Source organism: Salvelinus fontinalis, chromosome 8, assembly GCF_029448725.1.
Source record: "Salvelinus fontinalis isolate EN_2023a chromosome 8, ASM2944872v1, whole genome shotgun sequence".
Classification (NCBI taxonomy): Eukaryota; Metazoa; Chordata; class Actinopteri; order Salmoniformes; family Salmonidae; genus Salvelinus; species Salvelinus fontinalis.
Genome location: NC_074672.1, coordinates 49,791,414 through 49,810,686, shown reverse-complemented (window position 1 = coordinate 49,810,686; position 19,273 = coordinate 49,791,414). Strand labels below are relative to the sequence as shown.

The 19,273-nt window shown below is 45.0% G+C and overlaps 1 protein-coding gene across 1 annotated transcript in view; it reads right to left on the bottom strand.

The window, feature by feature from the left end:
• The window catches only part of LOC129861374 (plasma membrane calcium-transporting ATPase 2-like), a 168,137-nt gene that overhangs the window by 53,498 nt on the left and 95,366 nt on the right, over positions 1 to 19,273 (bottom strand). Inside the window, exons 14-17 of the mRNA XM_055932757.1 lie at positions 19,120 to 19,226; positions 8,269 to 8,344; positions 8,030 to 8,188; positions 7,702 to 7,759 (exon numbers count right to left, since the gene is read on the bottom strand). Of these exons, the coding sequence (XP_055788732.1) occupies positions 7,702 to 7,759; positions 8,030 to 8,188; positions 8,269 to 8,344; positions 19,120 to 19,226 (400 nt within the window). The remainder of the gene's footprint in view (positions 1 to 7,701; positions 7,760 to 8,029; positions 8,189 to 8,268; positions 8,345 to 19,119; positions 19,227 to 19,273) is intronic.

Genomic DNA, 19,273 nt, shown 5'->3' with positions numbered 1-19,273 from the left:
GATGTTGTCTCCTGGTGGTTATAACATGGTCGTAACATTTAGCCGCTATGGCCCTGGCTGTGTCGATGTTGTCTCCTGGTGGTTATAACATGGTCGTAACATTTAGCCGCTATGGCCCTGGCTGTGTCGATGTTGTCTCCTGGTGGTTATAACATGGTCGTAACATTTAGCCGCTATGGCCCTGGCTGTGTCGATGTTGTCTCCTGGTGGTTATAACATGGTCGTAACATTTAGCCGCTATGGCCCTGGCTGTGTCGATGTTGTCTCCTGGTGGTTATAACATGGTCGTAACATTTAGCTGCTATGGCCCTGGCTGTGTTGATGTTGTCTCCTGGTGGTTATAACATGGTCGTAACATTTAGCTGCTATGGCCCTGGCTGTGTCGATGTTGTCTCCTGGTGGTTATAACATGGTCGTAACATTTAGCTGCTATGGCCCTGGCTGTGTCGATGTTGTCTCCTGGTGGTTATAACATGGTCGTAACATTTAGCTGCTATGGCCCTGGCTGTGTCGATGTTGTCTCCTGGTGGTTATAACATGGTCGTAACATTTAGCTGCTATGGCCCTGGCTGTGTCGATGTTGTCTCCTGGTGGTTATAACATGGTCGTAACATTTAGCTGCTATGGCCTTGGCTGTGTCGATGTTGTCTCCTGGTGGTTATAACATGGTCGTAACATTTAGCTGCTATGGCCCTGGCTGTGTTGATGTTGTCTCCTGGTGGTTATAACATGGTCGTAACATTTAGCTGCTATGGCCTTGGCTGTGTTGATGTTGTCTCCTGGTGGTTATAACATGGTCGTAACATTTAGCTGCTATGGCCCTGGCTGTGTTGATGTTGTCTCCTGGTGGTTATAACATGGTCGTAACATTTAGCTGCTATGGCCCTGGCTGTGTTGATGTTGTCTCCTGGTGGTTATAACATGGTCGTAACATTTAGCTGCTATGGCCCTGGCTGTGTTGATGTTGTCTCCTGGTGGTTATAACATGGTCGTAACATTTAGCTGCTATGGCCCTGGCTGTGTCGATGTTGTCTCCTGGTGGTTATAACATGGTCGTAACATTTAGCTGCTATGGCCCTGGCTGTGTCGATGTTGTCTCCTGGTGGTTATAACATGGTCGTAACATTTAGCTGCTATGGCCCTGGCTGTGTCGATGTTGTCTCCTGGTGGTTATAACATGGTCGTAACATTTAGCCGCTATGGCCCTGGCTGTGTCGATGTTGTCTCCTGGTGGTTATAACATGGTCGTAACATTTAGCCGCTATGGCCCTGCTGTGTCGATGTTGTCTCCTGGTGGTTATAACATGGTCGTAACATTTAGCCGCTATGGCCCTGGCTGTGTTGATGTTGTCTCCTGGTGGTTATAACATGGTCGTAACATTTAGCTGCTATGGCCCTGGCTGTGTTGATGTTGTCTCCTGGTGGTTATAACATGGTCGTAACATTTAGCCGCTATGGCCCTGGCTGTGTTGATGTTGTCTCCTGGTGGTTATAACATGGTCGTAACATTTAGCCGCTATGGCCCTGGCTGTGTCGATGTTGTCTCCTGGTGGTTATAACATGGTCGTAACATTTAGCCGCTATGGCCCTGGCTGTGTCGATGTTGTCTCCTGGTGGTTATAACATGGTCGTAACATTTAGCCGCTATGGCCCTGGCTGTGTCGATGTTGTCTCCTGGTGGTTATAACATGGTCGTAACATTTAGCCGCTATGGCCCTGGCTGTGTCGATGTTGTCTCCTGGTGGTTATAACATGGTCGTAACATTTAGCCGCTATGGCCCTGGCTGTGTCGATGTTGTCTCCTGGTGGTTATAACATGGTCGTAACATTTAGCCGCTATGGCCCTGGCTGTGTCGATGTTGTCTCCTGGTGGTTATAACATGGTCGTAACATTTAGCCGCTATGGCCCTGGCTGTGTCGATGTTGTCTCCTGGTGGTTATAACATGGTCGTAACATTTAGCCGCTATGGCCCTGGCTGTGTCGATGTTGTCTCCTGGTGGTTATAACATGGTCGTAACATTTAGCCGCTATGGCCCTGGCTGTGTCGATGTTGTCTCCTGGTGGTTATAACATGGTCGTAACATTTAGCCGCTATGGCCCTGGCTGTGTCGATGTTGTCTCCTGGTGGTTATAACATGGTCGTAACATTTAGCCGCTATGGCCCTGGCTGTGTCGATGTTGTCTCCTGGTGGTTATAACATGGTCGTAACATTTAGCCGCTATGGCCCTGGCTGTGTTGATGTTGTCTCCTGGTGGTTATAACATGGTCGTAACATTTAGCCGCTATGGCCCTGGCTGTGTTGATGTTGTCTCCTGGTGGTTATAACATGGTCGTAACATTTAGCTGCTATGGCCTTGGCTGTGTTGATGTTGTCTCCTGGTGGTTATAACATGGTCGTAACATTTAGCTGCTATTGCCCTGGCTGTGTTGATGTTGTCTCCTGGTGGTTATAACATGGTCGTAACATTTAGCTGCTATGGCCCTGGCTGTGTCGATGTTGTCTCCTGGTGGTTATAACATGGTCGTAACATTTAGCTGCTATGGCCCTGGCTGTGTCGATGTTGTCTCCTGGTGGTTATAACATGGTCGTAACATTTAGCTGCTATGGCCCTGGCTGTGTCGATGTTGTCTCCTGGTGGTTATAACATGGTCGTAACATTTAGCTGCTATGGCCCTGGCTGTGTCGATGTTGTCTCCTGGTGGTTATAACATGGTCGTAACATTTAGCTGCTATGGCCCTGGCTGTGTCGATGTTGTCTCCTGGTGGTTATAACATGGTCGTAACATTTAGCTGCTATGGCCCTGGCTGTGTCGATGTTGTCTCCTGGTGGTTATAACATGGTCGTAACATTTAGCTGCTATGGCCTTGGCTGTGTCGATGTTGTCTCCTGGTGGTTATAACATGGTCGTAACATTTAGCTGCTATGGCCCTGGCTGTGTTGATGTTGTCTCCTGGTGGTTATAACATGGTCGTAACATTTAGCTGCTATGGCCCTGGCTGTGTCGATGTTGTCTCCTGGTGGTTATAACATGGTCGTAACATTTAGCTGCTATGGCCCTGGCTGTGTCGATGTTGTCTCCTGGTGGTTATAACATGGTCGTAACATTTAGCTGCTATGGCCCTGGCTGTGTCGATGTTGTCTCCTGGTGGTTATAACATGGTCGTAACATTTAGCTGCTATGGCCTTGGCTGTGTTGATGTTGTCTCCTGGTGGTTATAACATGGTCGTAACATTTAGCTGCTATGGCCCTGGCTGTGTTGATGTTGTCTCCTGGTGGTTATAACATGGTCGTAACATTTAGCTGCTATGGCCCTGGCTGTGTTGATGTTGTCTCCTGGTGGTTATAACATGGTCGTAACATTTAGCTGCTATGGCCCTGGCTGTGTTGATGTTGTCTCCTGGTGGTTATAACATGGTCGTAACATTTAGCTGCTATGGCCTTGGCTGTGTTGATGTTGTCTCCTGGTGGTTATAACATGGTCGTAACATTTAGCTGCTATGGCCCTGGCTGTGTTGATGTTGTCTCCTGGTGGTCATAACATGTAGCCAGGACTGTTTTAATTGCCAGGACTGTTTTAATAGCCAGGACTGTTTTAATAGCCTGTCCTTTAAATAGCCAGGCCTGTTTTAATAGCCAGACCTGTTTTAATAGCCAGGCCTGTTTTAATAGCCAGGACTATTTTAATAGCCAGGCCTGTTTTAATAGCCAGGCCTGTTTTAATAGCCAGGCCTGTTTTAATAGCCAGGACTATTTTAATAGCCAGGACTGTTTTAATAGCCTGTCCTTTAAATAGCCAGGCCTGTTTTAATAGCCAGACCTGTTTTAATAGCCAGGCCTGTTTTAATAGCCAGACCTGTTTTAATAGCCAGGCCTGTTTTAATAGCCAGGCCTGTTTTAATAGCCTGTTTTAATAGCCAGGCCTGTTTTAATAGCCAGGCCTGTTTTAATAGCCTGTTTTAATAGCCAGGCCTGTTTTAATAGCCAGGCCTGTTTTAATAGCCAGGCCTGTTTTAATAACCAGGCCTTTAAATAACCAGGCCTGTTTTAATAGCCAGACCTGTTTTAATAGCCAGGCCTGTTTTAATAGCCAGGCCTGTTTTAATAACCAGGCTTGTTTTAATAGCCAGGCCTGTTTTAATAGCCAGGACTGTTTTAATAGCCAGGACTGTTTTAATAGCCTGTCCTTTAAATAGCTAGGACTGTTTTAATAGCCAGGACTGTTTTAATAGCCAGGCCTGTTTTAATAGCCAGGACTGTTTTAATAGCCAGGACTGTTTTAATAGCCAGGACTGTTTTAATAGCCAGGCCTGTTTTAATAGCCAGGCCTGTTTTAATAGCCAGGACTGTTTTAATAGCCAGGACTGTTTTAATAGCCTGTCCTTTAAATAGCCAGGACTGTTTTAATAGCCAGGCCTGTTTTAATAGCCAGGACTGTTTTAATAGCCAGGCCTGTTTTAATAACCAGGCCTGTTTTAATAGTCAGGCCTGTTTTAATAGCCAGGTCTGTTTTAATAGTCAGGCCTGTTTTAATAGCCAGGCCTGTTTTAATAGCCAGGACTGTTTTAATAACCAGGCCTGTTTTAATAGCCAGGACTGTTTTAATAGCCAGGCCTGTTTTAATAGTCAGGCCTGTTTTAATAGCCAGGCCTGTTTTAATAGCCAGGACTGTTTTAATAGCCAGGCCTGTTTTAATAACCAGGCCTGTTTTAATAGCCAGGCCTGTTTTAATAGCCAGGCCTGTTTTAATAGCCAGGACTGTTTTAATAGCCAGGCCTGTTTTAATAGTCAGGCCTGTTTTAATAGCCAGGACTGTTTTAATAGCCAGGCCTGTTTTAATAGCCTGGCCTGTTTTAATAGTCAGACCTGTTTTAATAGCCAGGACTGTTTTAATAGCCAGGCCTGTTTTAATAGCCAGGCCTGTTTTAATAGCCAGGACTGTTTTAATAGCCAGACCTGTTTTAATAGCCAGGCCTGTTTTAATAGCCAGGCCTGTTTTAATAGCCTGTCCTTTAAATAGCCAGGCCTGTTTTAATAGCCAGGCCTGTTTTAATAGCCAGGACTGTTTTAATAGCCAGGCCTGTTTTAATAGTCAGACCTGTTTTAATAGCCAGGCCTGTTTTAATAGCCAGGACTTTTTTAATAGCCAGGACTGTTTTAATAGCCTGTCCTTTAAATAGCCAGGCATGTTTTAATAGCCAGACCTGTTTTAATAGCCAGGCCTGTTTTAATAGCCAGGACTATTTTAATAGCCTGTCCTTTAAATAGCCAGGCCTGTTTTAATAGCCAGGACTATTTTAATAGCCAGGACTGTTTTAATAGCCTGTCCTTTAAATAGCCAGGACTATTTTAATAGCCAGACCTGTTTTAATAGCCAGGCCTGTTTTAATAGCCAGACCTGTTTTAATAGCCAGGACTGTTTTAATAGTCAGGCCTGTTTTAATAGCCAGACCTGTTTTAATAGCCAGACCTGTTTTAATAGCCTGTCCTTTAAATAGCCAGGCCTGTTTTAATAGCCAGACCTGTTTTAATAGCCAGGCCTGTTTTAATAGCCAGGACTATTTTAATAGCCAGGACTGTTTTAATAGCCTGTCCTTTAAATAGCCAGGCCTGTTTTAATAGCCAGACCTGTTTTAATAGCCTGCCCTTTAAATAGCCAGGACTGTTTTAATAGCCAGGCCTGTTTTAATAGCCAGGCCTGTTTTAATAGCCTGCCCTTTAAATAGCCAGGACTGTTTTAATAGCCAGACCTGTTTTAATAGCCAGGACTGTTTTAATAGCCAGGCCTGTTTTAATAGCCTGCCCTTTAAATAGCCAGGACTGTTTTAATAACCAGGCCTGTTTTAATAGCCAGGCCTGTTTTAATAGCCAGGACTGTTTTAATAACCAGGCCTGTTTTAATAGCCAGGACTGTTTTAATAGCCAGGCCTGTTTTAATAGCCAGGACTGTTTTAATAGCCTGTCCTTTAAATAGCCAGGCCTGTTTTAATAGCCAGACCTGTTTTAATAGCCAGGCCTGTTTTAATAGCCAGGACTATTTTAATAGCCTGTCCTTTAAATAGCCAGGCCTGTTTTAATAGCCAGGACTATTCTAATAGCCAGGACTGTTTTAATAGCCAGGCCTGTTTTAATAGCCAGGCCTGTTTTAATAGCCTGTTTTAATAGCCAGGCCTGTTTTAATAGCCTGTTTTAATAGCCAGGCCTGTTTTAATAGCCAGGCCTGTTTTAATAGCCAGGCCTGTTTTAATAGCCAGGTCTGTTTTAATAGCCAGGACTGTTTTAATAGCCAGGTCTGTTTTAATAGCCAGGACTGTTTTAATAGCCAGGACTGTTTTAATAGCCAGGCTTGTTTTAATAACCAGGCCTGTTTTAATAGCCAGGCCTGTTTTAATAGCCAGGACTGTTTTAATAACCAGGCCTGTTTTAATAGCCAGGACTGTTTTAATAGCCAGGCCTGTTTTAATAGCCAGGACTGTTTTAATATCCTGTCCTTTAAATAGCCAGGCCTGTTTTAATAGCCAGACCTGTTTTAATAGCCAGGCCTGTTTTAATAGCCAGGACTATTTTAATAGCCTGTCCTTTAAATAGCCAGGCCTGTTTTAATAGCCAGGACTATTTTAACAGCCAGGACTGTTTTAATAGCCAGGCCTGTTTTAATAGCCAGGCCTGTTTTAATAGCCTGTTTTAATAGCCAGGCCTGTTTTAATAGCCTGTTTTAATAGCCAGGCCTGTTTTAATAGCCTGTTTTAATAGCCAGGCCTGTTTTAATAGCCAGGCCTGTTTTAATAGCCAGGCCTGTTTTAATAGCCAGGCCTGTTTTAATAGCCAGGCCTGTTTTAATAGCCAGGCCTTTAAATAACCAGGCCTGTTTTAATAGCCAGGCCTGTTTTAATAGCCAGGACTATTTTAATAGCCTGTCCTTTAAATAGCCAGGCCTGTTTTAATAGCCAGGACTATTTTAATAGCCAGGCCTGTTTTAATAGCCAGGCCTGTTTTAATAGCCAGGACTGTTTTAATAGCCAGGACTGTTTTAATAGCCAGGCCTGTTTTAATAGCCAGGACTGTTTTAATAGCCAGGACTGTTTTAATAGCCAGGCCTGTTTTAATAGCCAGGACTGTTTTAATAGCCAGGACTGTTTTAATAGCCAGGCATCGGCCTGTTTCAAATAAACACCCGGTCTAAATGTATTGTTTACGAGGTTACCATGGATACAGCTCTGATATTACCACGCATCATGCGCATTAAAATATTTGTGTTTCATTTTTGTCATCGTTGCCATGGCGCCAACAAAAAGAAAACGGTAGCTCTCTCCATGTTGCTGAAGCAGGAAATCAGAGGTGTATGATAGGCATCCTAATGTTTCAAGTCTGATCTGCAGTGGGATTTGTTATGATGTTTAGCCTTTGTGGCGCGATGGGTAACGATGCTTCGTCGGCGACCGTTGTTGATGTGTGCAGAAGGTCCCTGGTTCGCGCACATGTCGGGGCGGGGGGACGGTTTAAAAGTTATACTGTTATATTGTATAATATATATATATACTGTTATACTGGTCATACTGGTCACAGTAAACCGTGCGGTAGTCTTTTCAACATGTTATGATGTTTAAGGAAATAGGCACCTGGCTCAAATAAAAAGTAGCCTGTCTCTAATAAGCGCTGGCTGTGTTCGTAAATCATAGCGTGACTACATATTACAAACCTGTGACCATCCTTACGCAGATGCCCGCTTTCTGACACTTACGAATTGCATCAGGCACCTGAGAGAGAAAGAGAGAGAGAGAGAGGGCGAGAGAGAAGAGAGAGGGAGAGAAGGTGAGAGAGGAGAGAGAGAGGGAGAGAGAGGAGAGAGAGGGAGAGAAGGTAAGAGAGAAGAGAGAGAGGGATAAGGAGAGAGGCAGGGTTACTCACAAACAAGCATAAATCCAGACATAAGAGAGAGTGATAATTCCACCAGGAGGGTTAGGGTTAGACTGGGGGTGCCAACTCACAACCCTCTGCACCTTACAGTACCATAACACACACCCTACCTCAGGTCGTACAGGGTCCTCTATGCCCACCACAGTGAGACAGGTCAGCTGAGTAACGATGTCCTCCTCGTTGTCCCAGTCTGGCTCGGGATTGGATGGAAGGTCTCGGAATGCGATACAGATCGTCCTTAACCCTTCACACGCCATCGGCTCTATCACCTGTTTCATCACAATACATTTGGTAACATTCATATCAAGTGTGTGTGTGTGCGTGTGTGTGTGTGTGTGTGGTTTGTCACCTGTTTCACCATCTCCTCCCTGTCTCTGGGTCTGAAATTACGTGGCTCGCCATGAGCGTCCATGATATACGAACACCTGGGTGAAAGAGAGAGAGAATGAGAGATAGAAGGAGAGAGAGAGAGAATGAGAGAGAGATAGAGAGAGAGAGAGAGAGAGAGACAGAGAATGAGAGAGAGAGAATGAGAGAGAGAGAATGAGAGAGAGAGAGAGAATGAGAGAGAGTGCATGAGAGAGAGAGAATGAGAGAGAGAGAGAATGAGAGAGAGGGAGAGAGAGAAAGACCTCAATATGACAGCAGGACATATGCCCAGGCTGTGAGCAGAGCAACAGGCCCAACCCCCACTATTACATCGGCCCAAGCCCCATCTGCCTTTAGCCTAAAAGAGCAGGAATCCAGACATCATCAAAGAAATTGGAAAGCAAGTCACATTTTATTTGTCACATACACATGGTTAGCAGGCGTTAATGCGAGTGTAGTGAAATGCTTGTGCTTCTAGTTCCGACAATGCAGTAAAATCTAACAAGTAATCTAACAATTCCCCACAACTTCCTAATACACACAAATCTAAAGGGGTGAATGAGAATATGTACATGTAAGTATATGGATGAGTGATGGCCGAGCAGCATAGGCAAGGTGCAATAGATGGTATAAAATACAGTATATACATGTGATATGAGTAATGTAAGATAGGTAAACATTATTAAAGTGGCATTATTTAGAGTGGCATTGTATAAAGTGACTAGTGATCCATTTATTAAAGTGACCAGAGATTAGGTCTCTATGTAGTCTGTATGTAGGCAGCAGCCTCTCTGAGTTAGTGATGGCTGATGGCCTTGAGGCCTTGAGATAGAAGCTGTTTTTCAGTCTCTCGGTCCCAGTTTTGATGCACCAGTACTGACCTCACCTTCTGGATGGTAGCGGGGTGAACAGGCAGTGGCTCGGGTGGTTGTTGTCCTTGATGATCTTTTTGGCCTTCCCGTGACATCGCGTTGTGCAGACTACCCTCTGGCAGGTAGCTCTGCGGGCAGAGGGCGGTGCAGTTGTTTTCCTGACACCATACTCCCAGAGCCCTCACCTCCTCTCTGTAGGCTGTCTCGTCGTTGTTGATAATCAGGCCTACTACTGTTGTGTCGTCTGCAAACTTGATGATTGAGTTGGAGGCGTGCATGGCCACACAGTCATAGGTGAACAGGGAGTACAGGAGGGGGCTGAGCACACACCCTTGTGGAACCCCAGTGTTGAGGATCAGTGAAGTGGAGATGTTGTTTCCTACCTTCACCACCTGGGGGCGGCCCGTCAGAAAGTCCAGGACCCAGTTGCACAGTGTGGGGTTGAGACCCAGGGCCTCCAGCTTGATGACGAGTTTGGAGGGTACTATGGTGTTGAATGATGAGCTGTAGTCAATGAACAGCATTCTTACATAGGTATTCCTCTTGTCCAGATGGGTTAGGGTAGTGTGCCGTGCGATGGCGATTGCGTCATCTGTGGACCTGTTGGGGCGGTATGCAAACTGAAGTGGGTCTAGGATGGCAGGTAAGGTCGAGGTGATATGATCCTTGACTAGTCTCTCAAAGCACTTCATGATGACAGAATGATGACAGCATACTCCGAGGACGCGGCTAGGGATGCCGTCTGGGCCAGCAGCCTTGCGAGGGTTAACATGTTTAAATGTTTTACTCACGTCAGCCCCGGAGAAGGGGGGAGGGGGAGCAGTCCTTGTTAGCGGGCCATGACGGTGGCATTGTATTATTCTCAAAGCGGGGAAAGAAGGTGTTTAGTTTGTCTGGAAGCGTGACGTCGGTGTCAGTGATGCGGCTGGTTTTCTTTTTGTAGTCCGTGATTTCCTGTAGACCCTGCCACATGCATCTCGTTGCTGAGCCGTTGAATTGCGACTCCACCTTGTCCCTGTACTAGCATTTCGCTTTTTTGATTGCCTTGCAGAGGGAATAGCTACACTGTTTATATTCAGTCATATTCCCAGACCTCTTTCCTTGGGTAAATGCGGTGTTTCGCGCTTTCAGTTTTGCGCGAATGCCGTTATCCATCCACAGTTTCTGTTTGGGGTAGGTTTTCATAGTCACAGTGGGTACAACATCTCCAATGCACTTCTTAATAAACTCACTCACCGAGTCAGCGCATAGGTCGATGTTGTTCTCTGAGGCTGACCACAACATATCCCAGTTCATATGATCAAAACAATCTTAAAGCGTGGCTTCTGATTGGTCAGACCAGCGTTGAATGGTTCTCGTCACTGGTACATCCTGTTTTGAGTTTCTGCCTATAAGACGGTAGTAGCAAGATGATGTCGTGGTCGGATTTGCCGAAAGAAGGGCAGGGGAGGGCTTTGTATGCATTGCGGAAGTTACAGTAGCAGTGGTCGAGGGTATTGTCCATGAGCGTAGCGCAATCAATATGCTGGTAGAATTTAGGTAGCCTTGTTCTCAAATTAGCCTTGTTAAAATCTACAGCTACAATAAACGTGGCCTCAGGATATATGGTTTCCAGTTTGGATATAGTCCAGTGAAGTTCCTTGATGGCCGTCATGGTGTCTGTTTGAGGGGGAATGTAAACAGCTGCGACAACAACTGACAAGAATTCTCTTGGTAGGTAAAATGGCCGGCATTTGATTGTAAGGAATTCTAGGTCGGGTGAGCAGAAGGACTTGAGTTCCTGAATGTTGTTATGATTACACCATGAGTCGTTAATCACGAAGCATATACCCCTGCCCTTCCTCTTCCCAGAGAGATGTTTATCTCTGTCGGCGCGATGCATGGAGAAGCCCGGTGGCTGTACCGACTCTGACAACTTATCCCGAGAGAGCCATATTTCCGTGAAACAGAGAATGTTACAATCTCTGATGTCTCACTGGAAGGGAACCCTTGCTCGAATTTCATCTACCTTGTTGTCAAGGGACTGGACATTGGCTAGTAGTATACTCGTGAGCAGTAGGCGATGTGTACATCTACGGAGCCTGACCAGGACGCCGCTTCGTCTGCCCCTTCCGCAGCACCATTGTTTTGGGTTGACTACTGGAATTAGTTCCATTGTCCTTGCTGGTGGTCCAAACAGAGGATCCACTTCGGGAAAGTCGTGTACCTAGTCGTAATGTTGGTAAGTTGACGATGCTCTAAGAAGTTCTTCCAGGCGGTATGTAATAAGACTTAAGATTTCCTGGGATAACAACGTGAGAATAATGCATAAAAAACTAAATACTGAATAGTTCCTAAGAACTCGAAGTGAGACGACCATCTCTGTTGGTTTACTTATCATCCTACAAGAAACATGGTATAAAGGTTGCCCTCTAGGTTACAGAGAGCTGGTAGTCCCATCCACCACACTACCAGGTGGGTGGTATAGAGGAGACGGACCCACTGGTTGTCCTCTAGGTTACAGAGAGCTGGTAGTACCATCCACCACACTACCAGGTGGGTGGTATAGAGGAGATGGACCCACTGGTTGCCCTCTAGATTACAGAGAGCTGGTAGTCCCATCCACCACACTACCAGGTGGGTGGTATAGAGGAGACGGACCCACTGGTTGTCCTCTAGGTTACAGAGAGCTAGTAGTACCATCCACCACACTACCAGGTGGGTGGTATAGAGGAGACGGACCCACTGGTTGCCCTCTAGGTTACAGAGAGCTGGTAGTCCCATCCACCACACTACCAGGTGGGTGGTATAGAGGAGATGGACCCACTGGTTGCCCTCTAGGTTACAGAGAGCTGGTAGTCCCATCCACCACACTACCAGGTGGGTGGTATAGAGGAGACGGGCCCACTGGTTGTCCTCTAGGTTACAGAGAGCTGGTAGTACCATCCACCACACTACCAGGTGGGTGGTATAGAGGAGATGGACCCACTGGTTGCCCTCTAGATTACAGAGAGCTGGTAGTCCCATCCACCACACTACCAGGTGGGTGGTATAGAGGAGACGGACCCACTGGTTGTCCTCTAGGTTACAGAGAGCTGGTAGTACCATCCACCACACTACCAGGTGGGTGGTATAGAGGAGACGGACCCACTGGTTGCCCTCTAGGTTACAGAGAGCTGGTAGTCCCATCCACCACACTACCAGGTGGGTGGTATAGAGGAGATGGACCCACTGGTTGCCCTCTAGGTTACAGAGAGCTGGTAGTCCCATCCACCACACTACCAGGTGGGTGGTATAGAGGAGACGGACCCACTGGTTGCCCTCTAGGTTACAGAGAGCTGGTAGTCCCATCCACCACACTACCAGGTGGGTGGTATAGAGGAGACGGACCCACTGGTTGTCCTCTAGGTTACAGAGAGCTGGTAGTACCATCCACCACACTACCAGGTGGGTGGTATAGAGGAGATGGACCCACTGGTTGCCCTCTAGATTACAGAGAGCTGGTAGTCCCATCCACCACACTACCAGGTGGGTGGTATAGAGGAGACGGACCCACTGGTTGTCCTCTAGGTTACAGAGAGCTGGTAGTACCATCCACCACACTACCAGGTGGGTGGTATAGAGGAGACGGACCCACTGGTTGCCCTCTAGGTTACAGAGAGCTGGTAGTCTCATCCACCACACTACCAGGTGGGTGGTATAGAGGAGATGGACCCACTGGTTGCTCTCTAGGTTACAGAGAGCTGGTAGTCCCATCCACCACGCTACCAGGTGGGTGGTATAGAGGAGACGGACCCACTGGTTGCCCTCTAGGTTACAGAGAGCTGGTAGTCTCATCCACCACACTACCAGGTGGGTGGTATAGAGGAGACGGACCCACTGGTTGCCCTCTAGGTTACAGAGAGCTGGTAGTACCATCCACCAAACTACCAGGTGTGAAACAGGGAAGAGGCTAAGGGGGTACTGTCAGGCCGTGACCATGGAGAGCCTTTGGTTCTCCATGCTGTTTAGGTCAGAGCGTGACTAGGGGGGTGTTCTAGTCATTTTGTTTCTATGTTTTGGGATTGAGTATGGTTTCCCAATTAGAGGCAGCTGATTATCGTTGTCTCTAATTGGGGATCATACTGAAGGGTTCCCTGTTCTCACCTGCTTTGTGGGATATTGTTTTTGAGTGAGTGCATGTTGCACCTCAGAACTGCACGGTCGTTGTTTGTTTCTTGGTTTGTTTTAAGTTTGACTAAAAATAAAGATGTGGAATCACGCTGCGCCTTGGTCCGCTCATTTCCAAGACCGTGAAAGGTATGCTAATTTGATATAGAGCAGACCTAACCCACTCTATTAAATTAGTCAAAACAGGAACATTTCACATCTGGCTGGAAATTAATAAGGAAATGATCTCAACAGAGAAAAAAGTCCTCATGTGTTCTACCTATAGCCCCCCAGTAGAATCCCCATACTTTAACAATGACAGCTTCTTCATCCTAGAGGGGGAGATCAACTATTTCCAGGCCCAGGGACATGTATTAGTCTGTGGTGACCTAAATGCCAGAACTGGACAAGAACCTGACACCCTCAGCACACAGGGGGACAAACACCTACCTGGAGGTGACAGCATTCCCTCCCCCATCTGCCCCCCTAGACACAACTATGACAACCAACAAAAACGGGTCACAACTCCTGCAGCTTTGTCAGACGCTGGGTATGTACATAGTCTATGGTAGGCTTTGAGGGGACTCCTATGCTAGGTACACCTATAGCTCATCTCATGCAGTAGTACTGTAGACTAATTTATCACTGACCTCAACCCAGAGTCTCTTAGAGCGTTCACAGTCAGTACACTGACACCCCTATCAGACCATAGCAAAACCACAGTCTACTTGAACAAAGCTTTGCTCAATCATGAGGCATCAAAGCCAAAGGAGCTGAATAATATTAAGAAATGCTATAGATGGAAGGAAAGTAGTGTGGAAATCTACCAAAAAACAATTAGGCAACAACACATTCAATCCCTTTTAGACAATTTCCTAGACAAAATGTTCCACTGTAATAGTGAAGGTGTAAACTTGGCAGTAGAAAACCTAAACAGTATATTTGACCACTCAGCTTCCCTTTCAAATCTAAACATTTTAAGCAGACAACCTTAGCAGACAAAATGAACAACAATGACAAATGGTTTGATGGAGAATGCAAAAATCTAAGAAAGAAATTGAGAAACCTGTCCAACCAAAAACATAGAGACCCGGAAAACCTGAGTCTACTCCTTCACTATGGCGGATCACTAAAACAATACAGAAATACACTACGGAAGAAGAAGGAACAGCACGTCAGAAATCAGCTCAATGTAATTGAAGAATCCATCGACTCCAACCACTTTTGGGAAAATTGGAAACACTAAACAAACAACAACAAAACGAGTAATCTGTCCAAAACGGAAATGGATGGGTAAACCACTTCTCCAATCTTTTTGGCCCTATAACAAAGAACAAATAGCAAAAACATATACATGATCAAATACAAATCTTAGAATCAACTATTAAAAACTACCAGAACCCACTGGATTCTCCAATTACATTGGAGAATTACTCCAATTACATCTCCAATTACATTGAATGAACTACAGGAAAAAATACAAACCCTCCAACCCAAAATGGCCTGTGGTGTTGATGGTATCCTCAAAAAAAATGATCAAATATAGAGACAACAAATTCCAATTGGCTATACATAAACATCATCCTCAGCTCTGGCATCTTCCCCAATATTTGGAACCAAGGACTGATCATCCCAATAGACAAAAGTGGAGACATATTTGACACCAAAAACTACAGTGGGATATGCGTCAACAGCAACCTTGGGAAAATCCTCTGCATTATCATTAACAGCAGACTCGTACATTTCCTCAGTGAAAACAATGTACTGAGCAAATGTCAAATTGGCTTTTTACCAAATTACCGTATGACAGACCACGTATTCACCCTGCACACCCTAATTGACAAACAAACAAACTAAAACAAAGGCAAAGTCTTCTCTTGCTTTGTTGATTTCTAAAAAGCTTTCAACTCAATTTGGCATAAGGGTCTGCTATACAAATTATTGGAAGTTATGTTAGGGAAAAACATACGACATTATAAAATCCATGTACACAAACAAGTGTAACGAAAAGTAAAAGAAATCAGACCCCTCCCCTAGGAATCAGGCCAGATCCAGAGCTACCCCTGTGGGCCCTAGGACCAATTATAGACTGGGGAATGACTGCCACGACGGAGATCAACCAGCAGAGGGAGCCAAATGAACATGACCTAAAAAAACGGGACATCAAACAAGAACCCCTCGACATGAAGACTATGAACCGCTCGACCAAACTGACGCCCCAGCGGAAGAAGATTTATGGGCATCAGTGCTGAAAGACTTAACATTGGACTGAGTCCCAACGGAAAATTTTGAGCATGCTACAAGAGAAGTAGTCGTGGCACGATGTGGCAAATTGATTGCACTCCCAAGTGTCTTCCCCGAACTGAGTGTCTAAAGAGAGGTATATAAGAAGGAGAGGTCAGTGGGTATGATCCTCAACACATATGATTTGGACATCATAGAGAATCATCAGGCAAGGTAAACTCTTCACTATACTCTGCTTGTATTGACTACTTTGACATTAAGGCACGAGCATTATATTGACTGGTATATTTTGAGAGTTGTGTTGTATTCTGGAAAGTCGCTCCATTAAAAGGAAGCAGTTGTGTAGGAGAGCAATCTCCTAGAGAGCAACAAGCGCTATTCTTGGGAGTACCAGAGACAACTTCAATTTGAAGGATTGAAAGAAGCCCAGATACAAGTAAGCCTCGTAGAAAGCCCAGAGTCACTAAAAAGGAGTCAGTATCTAAGCAGTAGGCAGTGAAAAGTGTAACCATAAGAAATTCGGAGACAATAAGAGATTGAAATATGATACACAGCAGAGGCTGCCAATATTACTCTTATAGACACCAGTTTCGGGAAGGACCAAGGGAATAGAGCTTTAAGGTAAATATATTGCCATTTGCTTTGTTTAAGAGTTATAAGAAGTGTTTAAGCTGATTTATATTTGCAATATTATCTGGCATAGCATAACGCATTAAGGATTGATTGAGCATTATCGATGTATTAGGACTGTATAACCATTTAACTGTAATAACGTGTATATGACAAAAAAACAGAGTGACTTAAATAAATGCTTGAAACTTTGACAACTAGGCCAGAACAGCTATCCGGAGAGAAAACGCCTTTGACAACTAGGCCAGAATAGCTATCCGGAGAGAAAACGCCTTTGACAACTAGGCCAGAATAGCTATCCGGAGAGAAAACGCCTTTGACAACTAGGCCAGAATAGCTATCCGGAGAGAAAACGCCTTTGACAACTAGGCCAGAATAGCTATCCGGAGAGAAAACGCCTTTGACAACTAGGCCAGAATAGCTATCCGGAGAGAAAACGCCTTTGACAACTAGGCCAGAATAGCTATCCGGAGAGAAAACGCCTTTGACAACTAGGCCAGAATAGCTATCCGGAGAGAAAACGCCTTTGACAACTAGGCCAGAATAGCTATCCGGAGAGAAAACGCCTTTGACACTCTCGCTGAGCGGAAAGTGACCCTGGCTATAGGTTAAAGTGATAGCACTAAAGAATATTTCATTGTGTGGACAATAATATATCTTTGGAGAAGTCAAACATATAACAATACTAGTTTCCAAGTGACTACTAGCTGACGAGCATAATAACTAACAGAAGATTAGTTATTAGGTATTGGTATACAAGAGAGGAAGAGACGGGTTAAGGGAGTATAGGAAGAATCTATAAACATAAAGTACTAAAGTACTCATCTATCCAAGGCCCCACACTAGACCGGGGAAATAAGGGAGTGACAACGTGAATGAAGGAACAAACCCAACTCACGCCAAGGGCCAGTACGAATAAACAGACGGGTTGGTAGGGCCGCACAGCTAGGCCCTCGTTACACCGAGGTAACTAAAATCCTAAAGTACTCTGCCTAGCCAGAGGACGGGATAGAGGCTTTTGCTGCAGGCGACGGGCAAAAGTCAGCACCGTGACACAAGTGTGCGGTTAAAATGGCCAAAAAACACATTTCTTTCCACAGGGCCGTGAGATGAGACAGGGATGCAGCTTAAGCCCCACCCTCTTCAACATATATATCAATGAATTGGCGAGGGCACTAGAACAGTCTGCAGCACCCGGCCTCACCCTACTAGAATCTGAAGTCAAATGTCTACTGTTTGCTGATGATCTGGTGCCTCTGTACTCAACCAAGGAGGGCCTACAGCAGCACCTAGATTTTTCTGCACAGATTCTGTCAGACCTGGGCCCTGACAGTAAATCTCAGTAAGACCAAAATAATAGTGTTCCAAAAAAGGTCCAGTTGCCAGGACCACAAATACAACTTGCATCTCGACACCGTTGCCCTAGAGCACACAAAAAACTATACATACCTCGGCCTAAACATCAGCGCCACAGGAAACTTCCACAAAGCTGTGAACGAGCTGAGAGACAAAGCAAGAAGGGCCTTCTATGCCATCAAAAGGAACATAAAATTCGACATACCAATTAGGATCTGGCAAAAAATATTTTAATCAGTTATAGAACCCATTGCCCTTAATGGTTGTGAGGTCTGGGGTCCGCTCACCTTAACAAGAACTCACAAAATGGGACAAACACCAAATTGAGACTCTGCATGCAGAGGGCAGCAAAAATATCCTCAGTGTCCAACGTAAAACTCCAAATATTGTATGCAGAGCAGAATTAGGCCGAAACCCGCTAATTATCAAAATCCAGAAAAGAGCTGTTAAATTCTACAAACATCTAAAAGGAAGCGATTCCCAAACCTTCCATAATAAAGCCACCACCTACAGAGAGATGAACCTGGAGAAGCGTCCCCTAAGCAAGCTGGTCCTAGGGCTCTGTTCACAAACACAAACTCACCCCACAGAGCCCCAGGACAGCAACAAAATTAGACCCAACCAAATCATGAGAAAACAAAAAGATCATTACTTGACACATTGGAAAGAATTTTTAAAAAGCTGAGCAAACTAGAATGCTATTTGACCCTAAACAGAGAGTACATGTTGGCAGAATTACTGACAACTGTGACTGACCCAAACTTAATGAAAGCCTTGACTATGTACAGACTCAGTGAGCATAGCCTTGCTATTGAGAAAGGCCGCCGTAGGCAGACCTGGCTCGCAAGAGAAAGACAGGCTATGTGCACACTGCCCACAAAATGAGGTAGAAACTGAGCTGCACTTCCTAACCTCCTGCCCAATGTATGACCATATTAGAGACACATATTTCCCTCAGATTATGCAGATAGAAAAATAATTTGAAAACAAACCCAATTTTGTTCAACTCCCATATCTACTGGGTGAAATACCACAGTGTGACATCACTGCAGCAAGATGTGACCCGTTGCCACAAGAAAAGGGCAACCAGTGAAGAACAAACCCAATTTTGTAATTGTAAATACAATTGTAAATTGTAAATACAACCCATATTTATGTTGATTTATTTTCCCTTTTGTACTTTAACCATTTGTACATCGTTCCAACACTGTATATAGACATAATATGACATTTGAAATGTCTTTATTCTTTTAGAACTTTTGTGAGTTTAATGTTTACTGTTAATGTTTATGTATTATTTCACTTGTGTTTAATATCTAGTTCACTTGCTTTGGCAATGTAGACATATGTTTTCCATACCAATAAAGCCCCTTGAATTGAATGTAATTTAATTGAGAGAGAGAGAGAGATATTAGTATAATTAGTGATATTTTTGAGAAATACAGAGTACATTTAATTGGTTTTGTTTCTACATCCCTCCCTCTCCTCCCCCTCTTCCTCCTCTCCTCCCCTCTCTTCCTCCTCTCCTCCCCTCTCTTCCTCCTCTCCTCCCCTCTCTTCCTCCTCTCCCCACCCCTCTTCCCCTTCTCCTCCTCCCTCACTTCTTCAGTAGTATCTCAGAAGCTCCTTTACTGTAGAGTCTGAAGGATCCGTCTCGTTGCTGCACCACCGTGGACATGGACTTACGCACCGAGTTAAAGGTATACACCTGGAGGAAGGAGAGAGGAATGGAGAGAGGAAGGGAGAGAGGAAGGG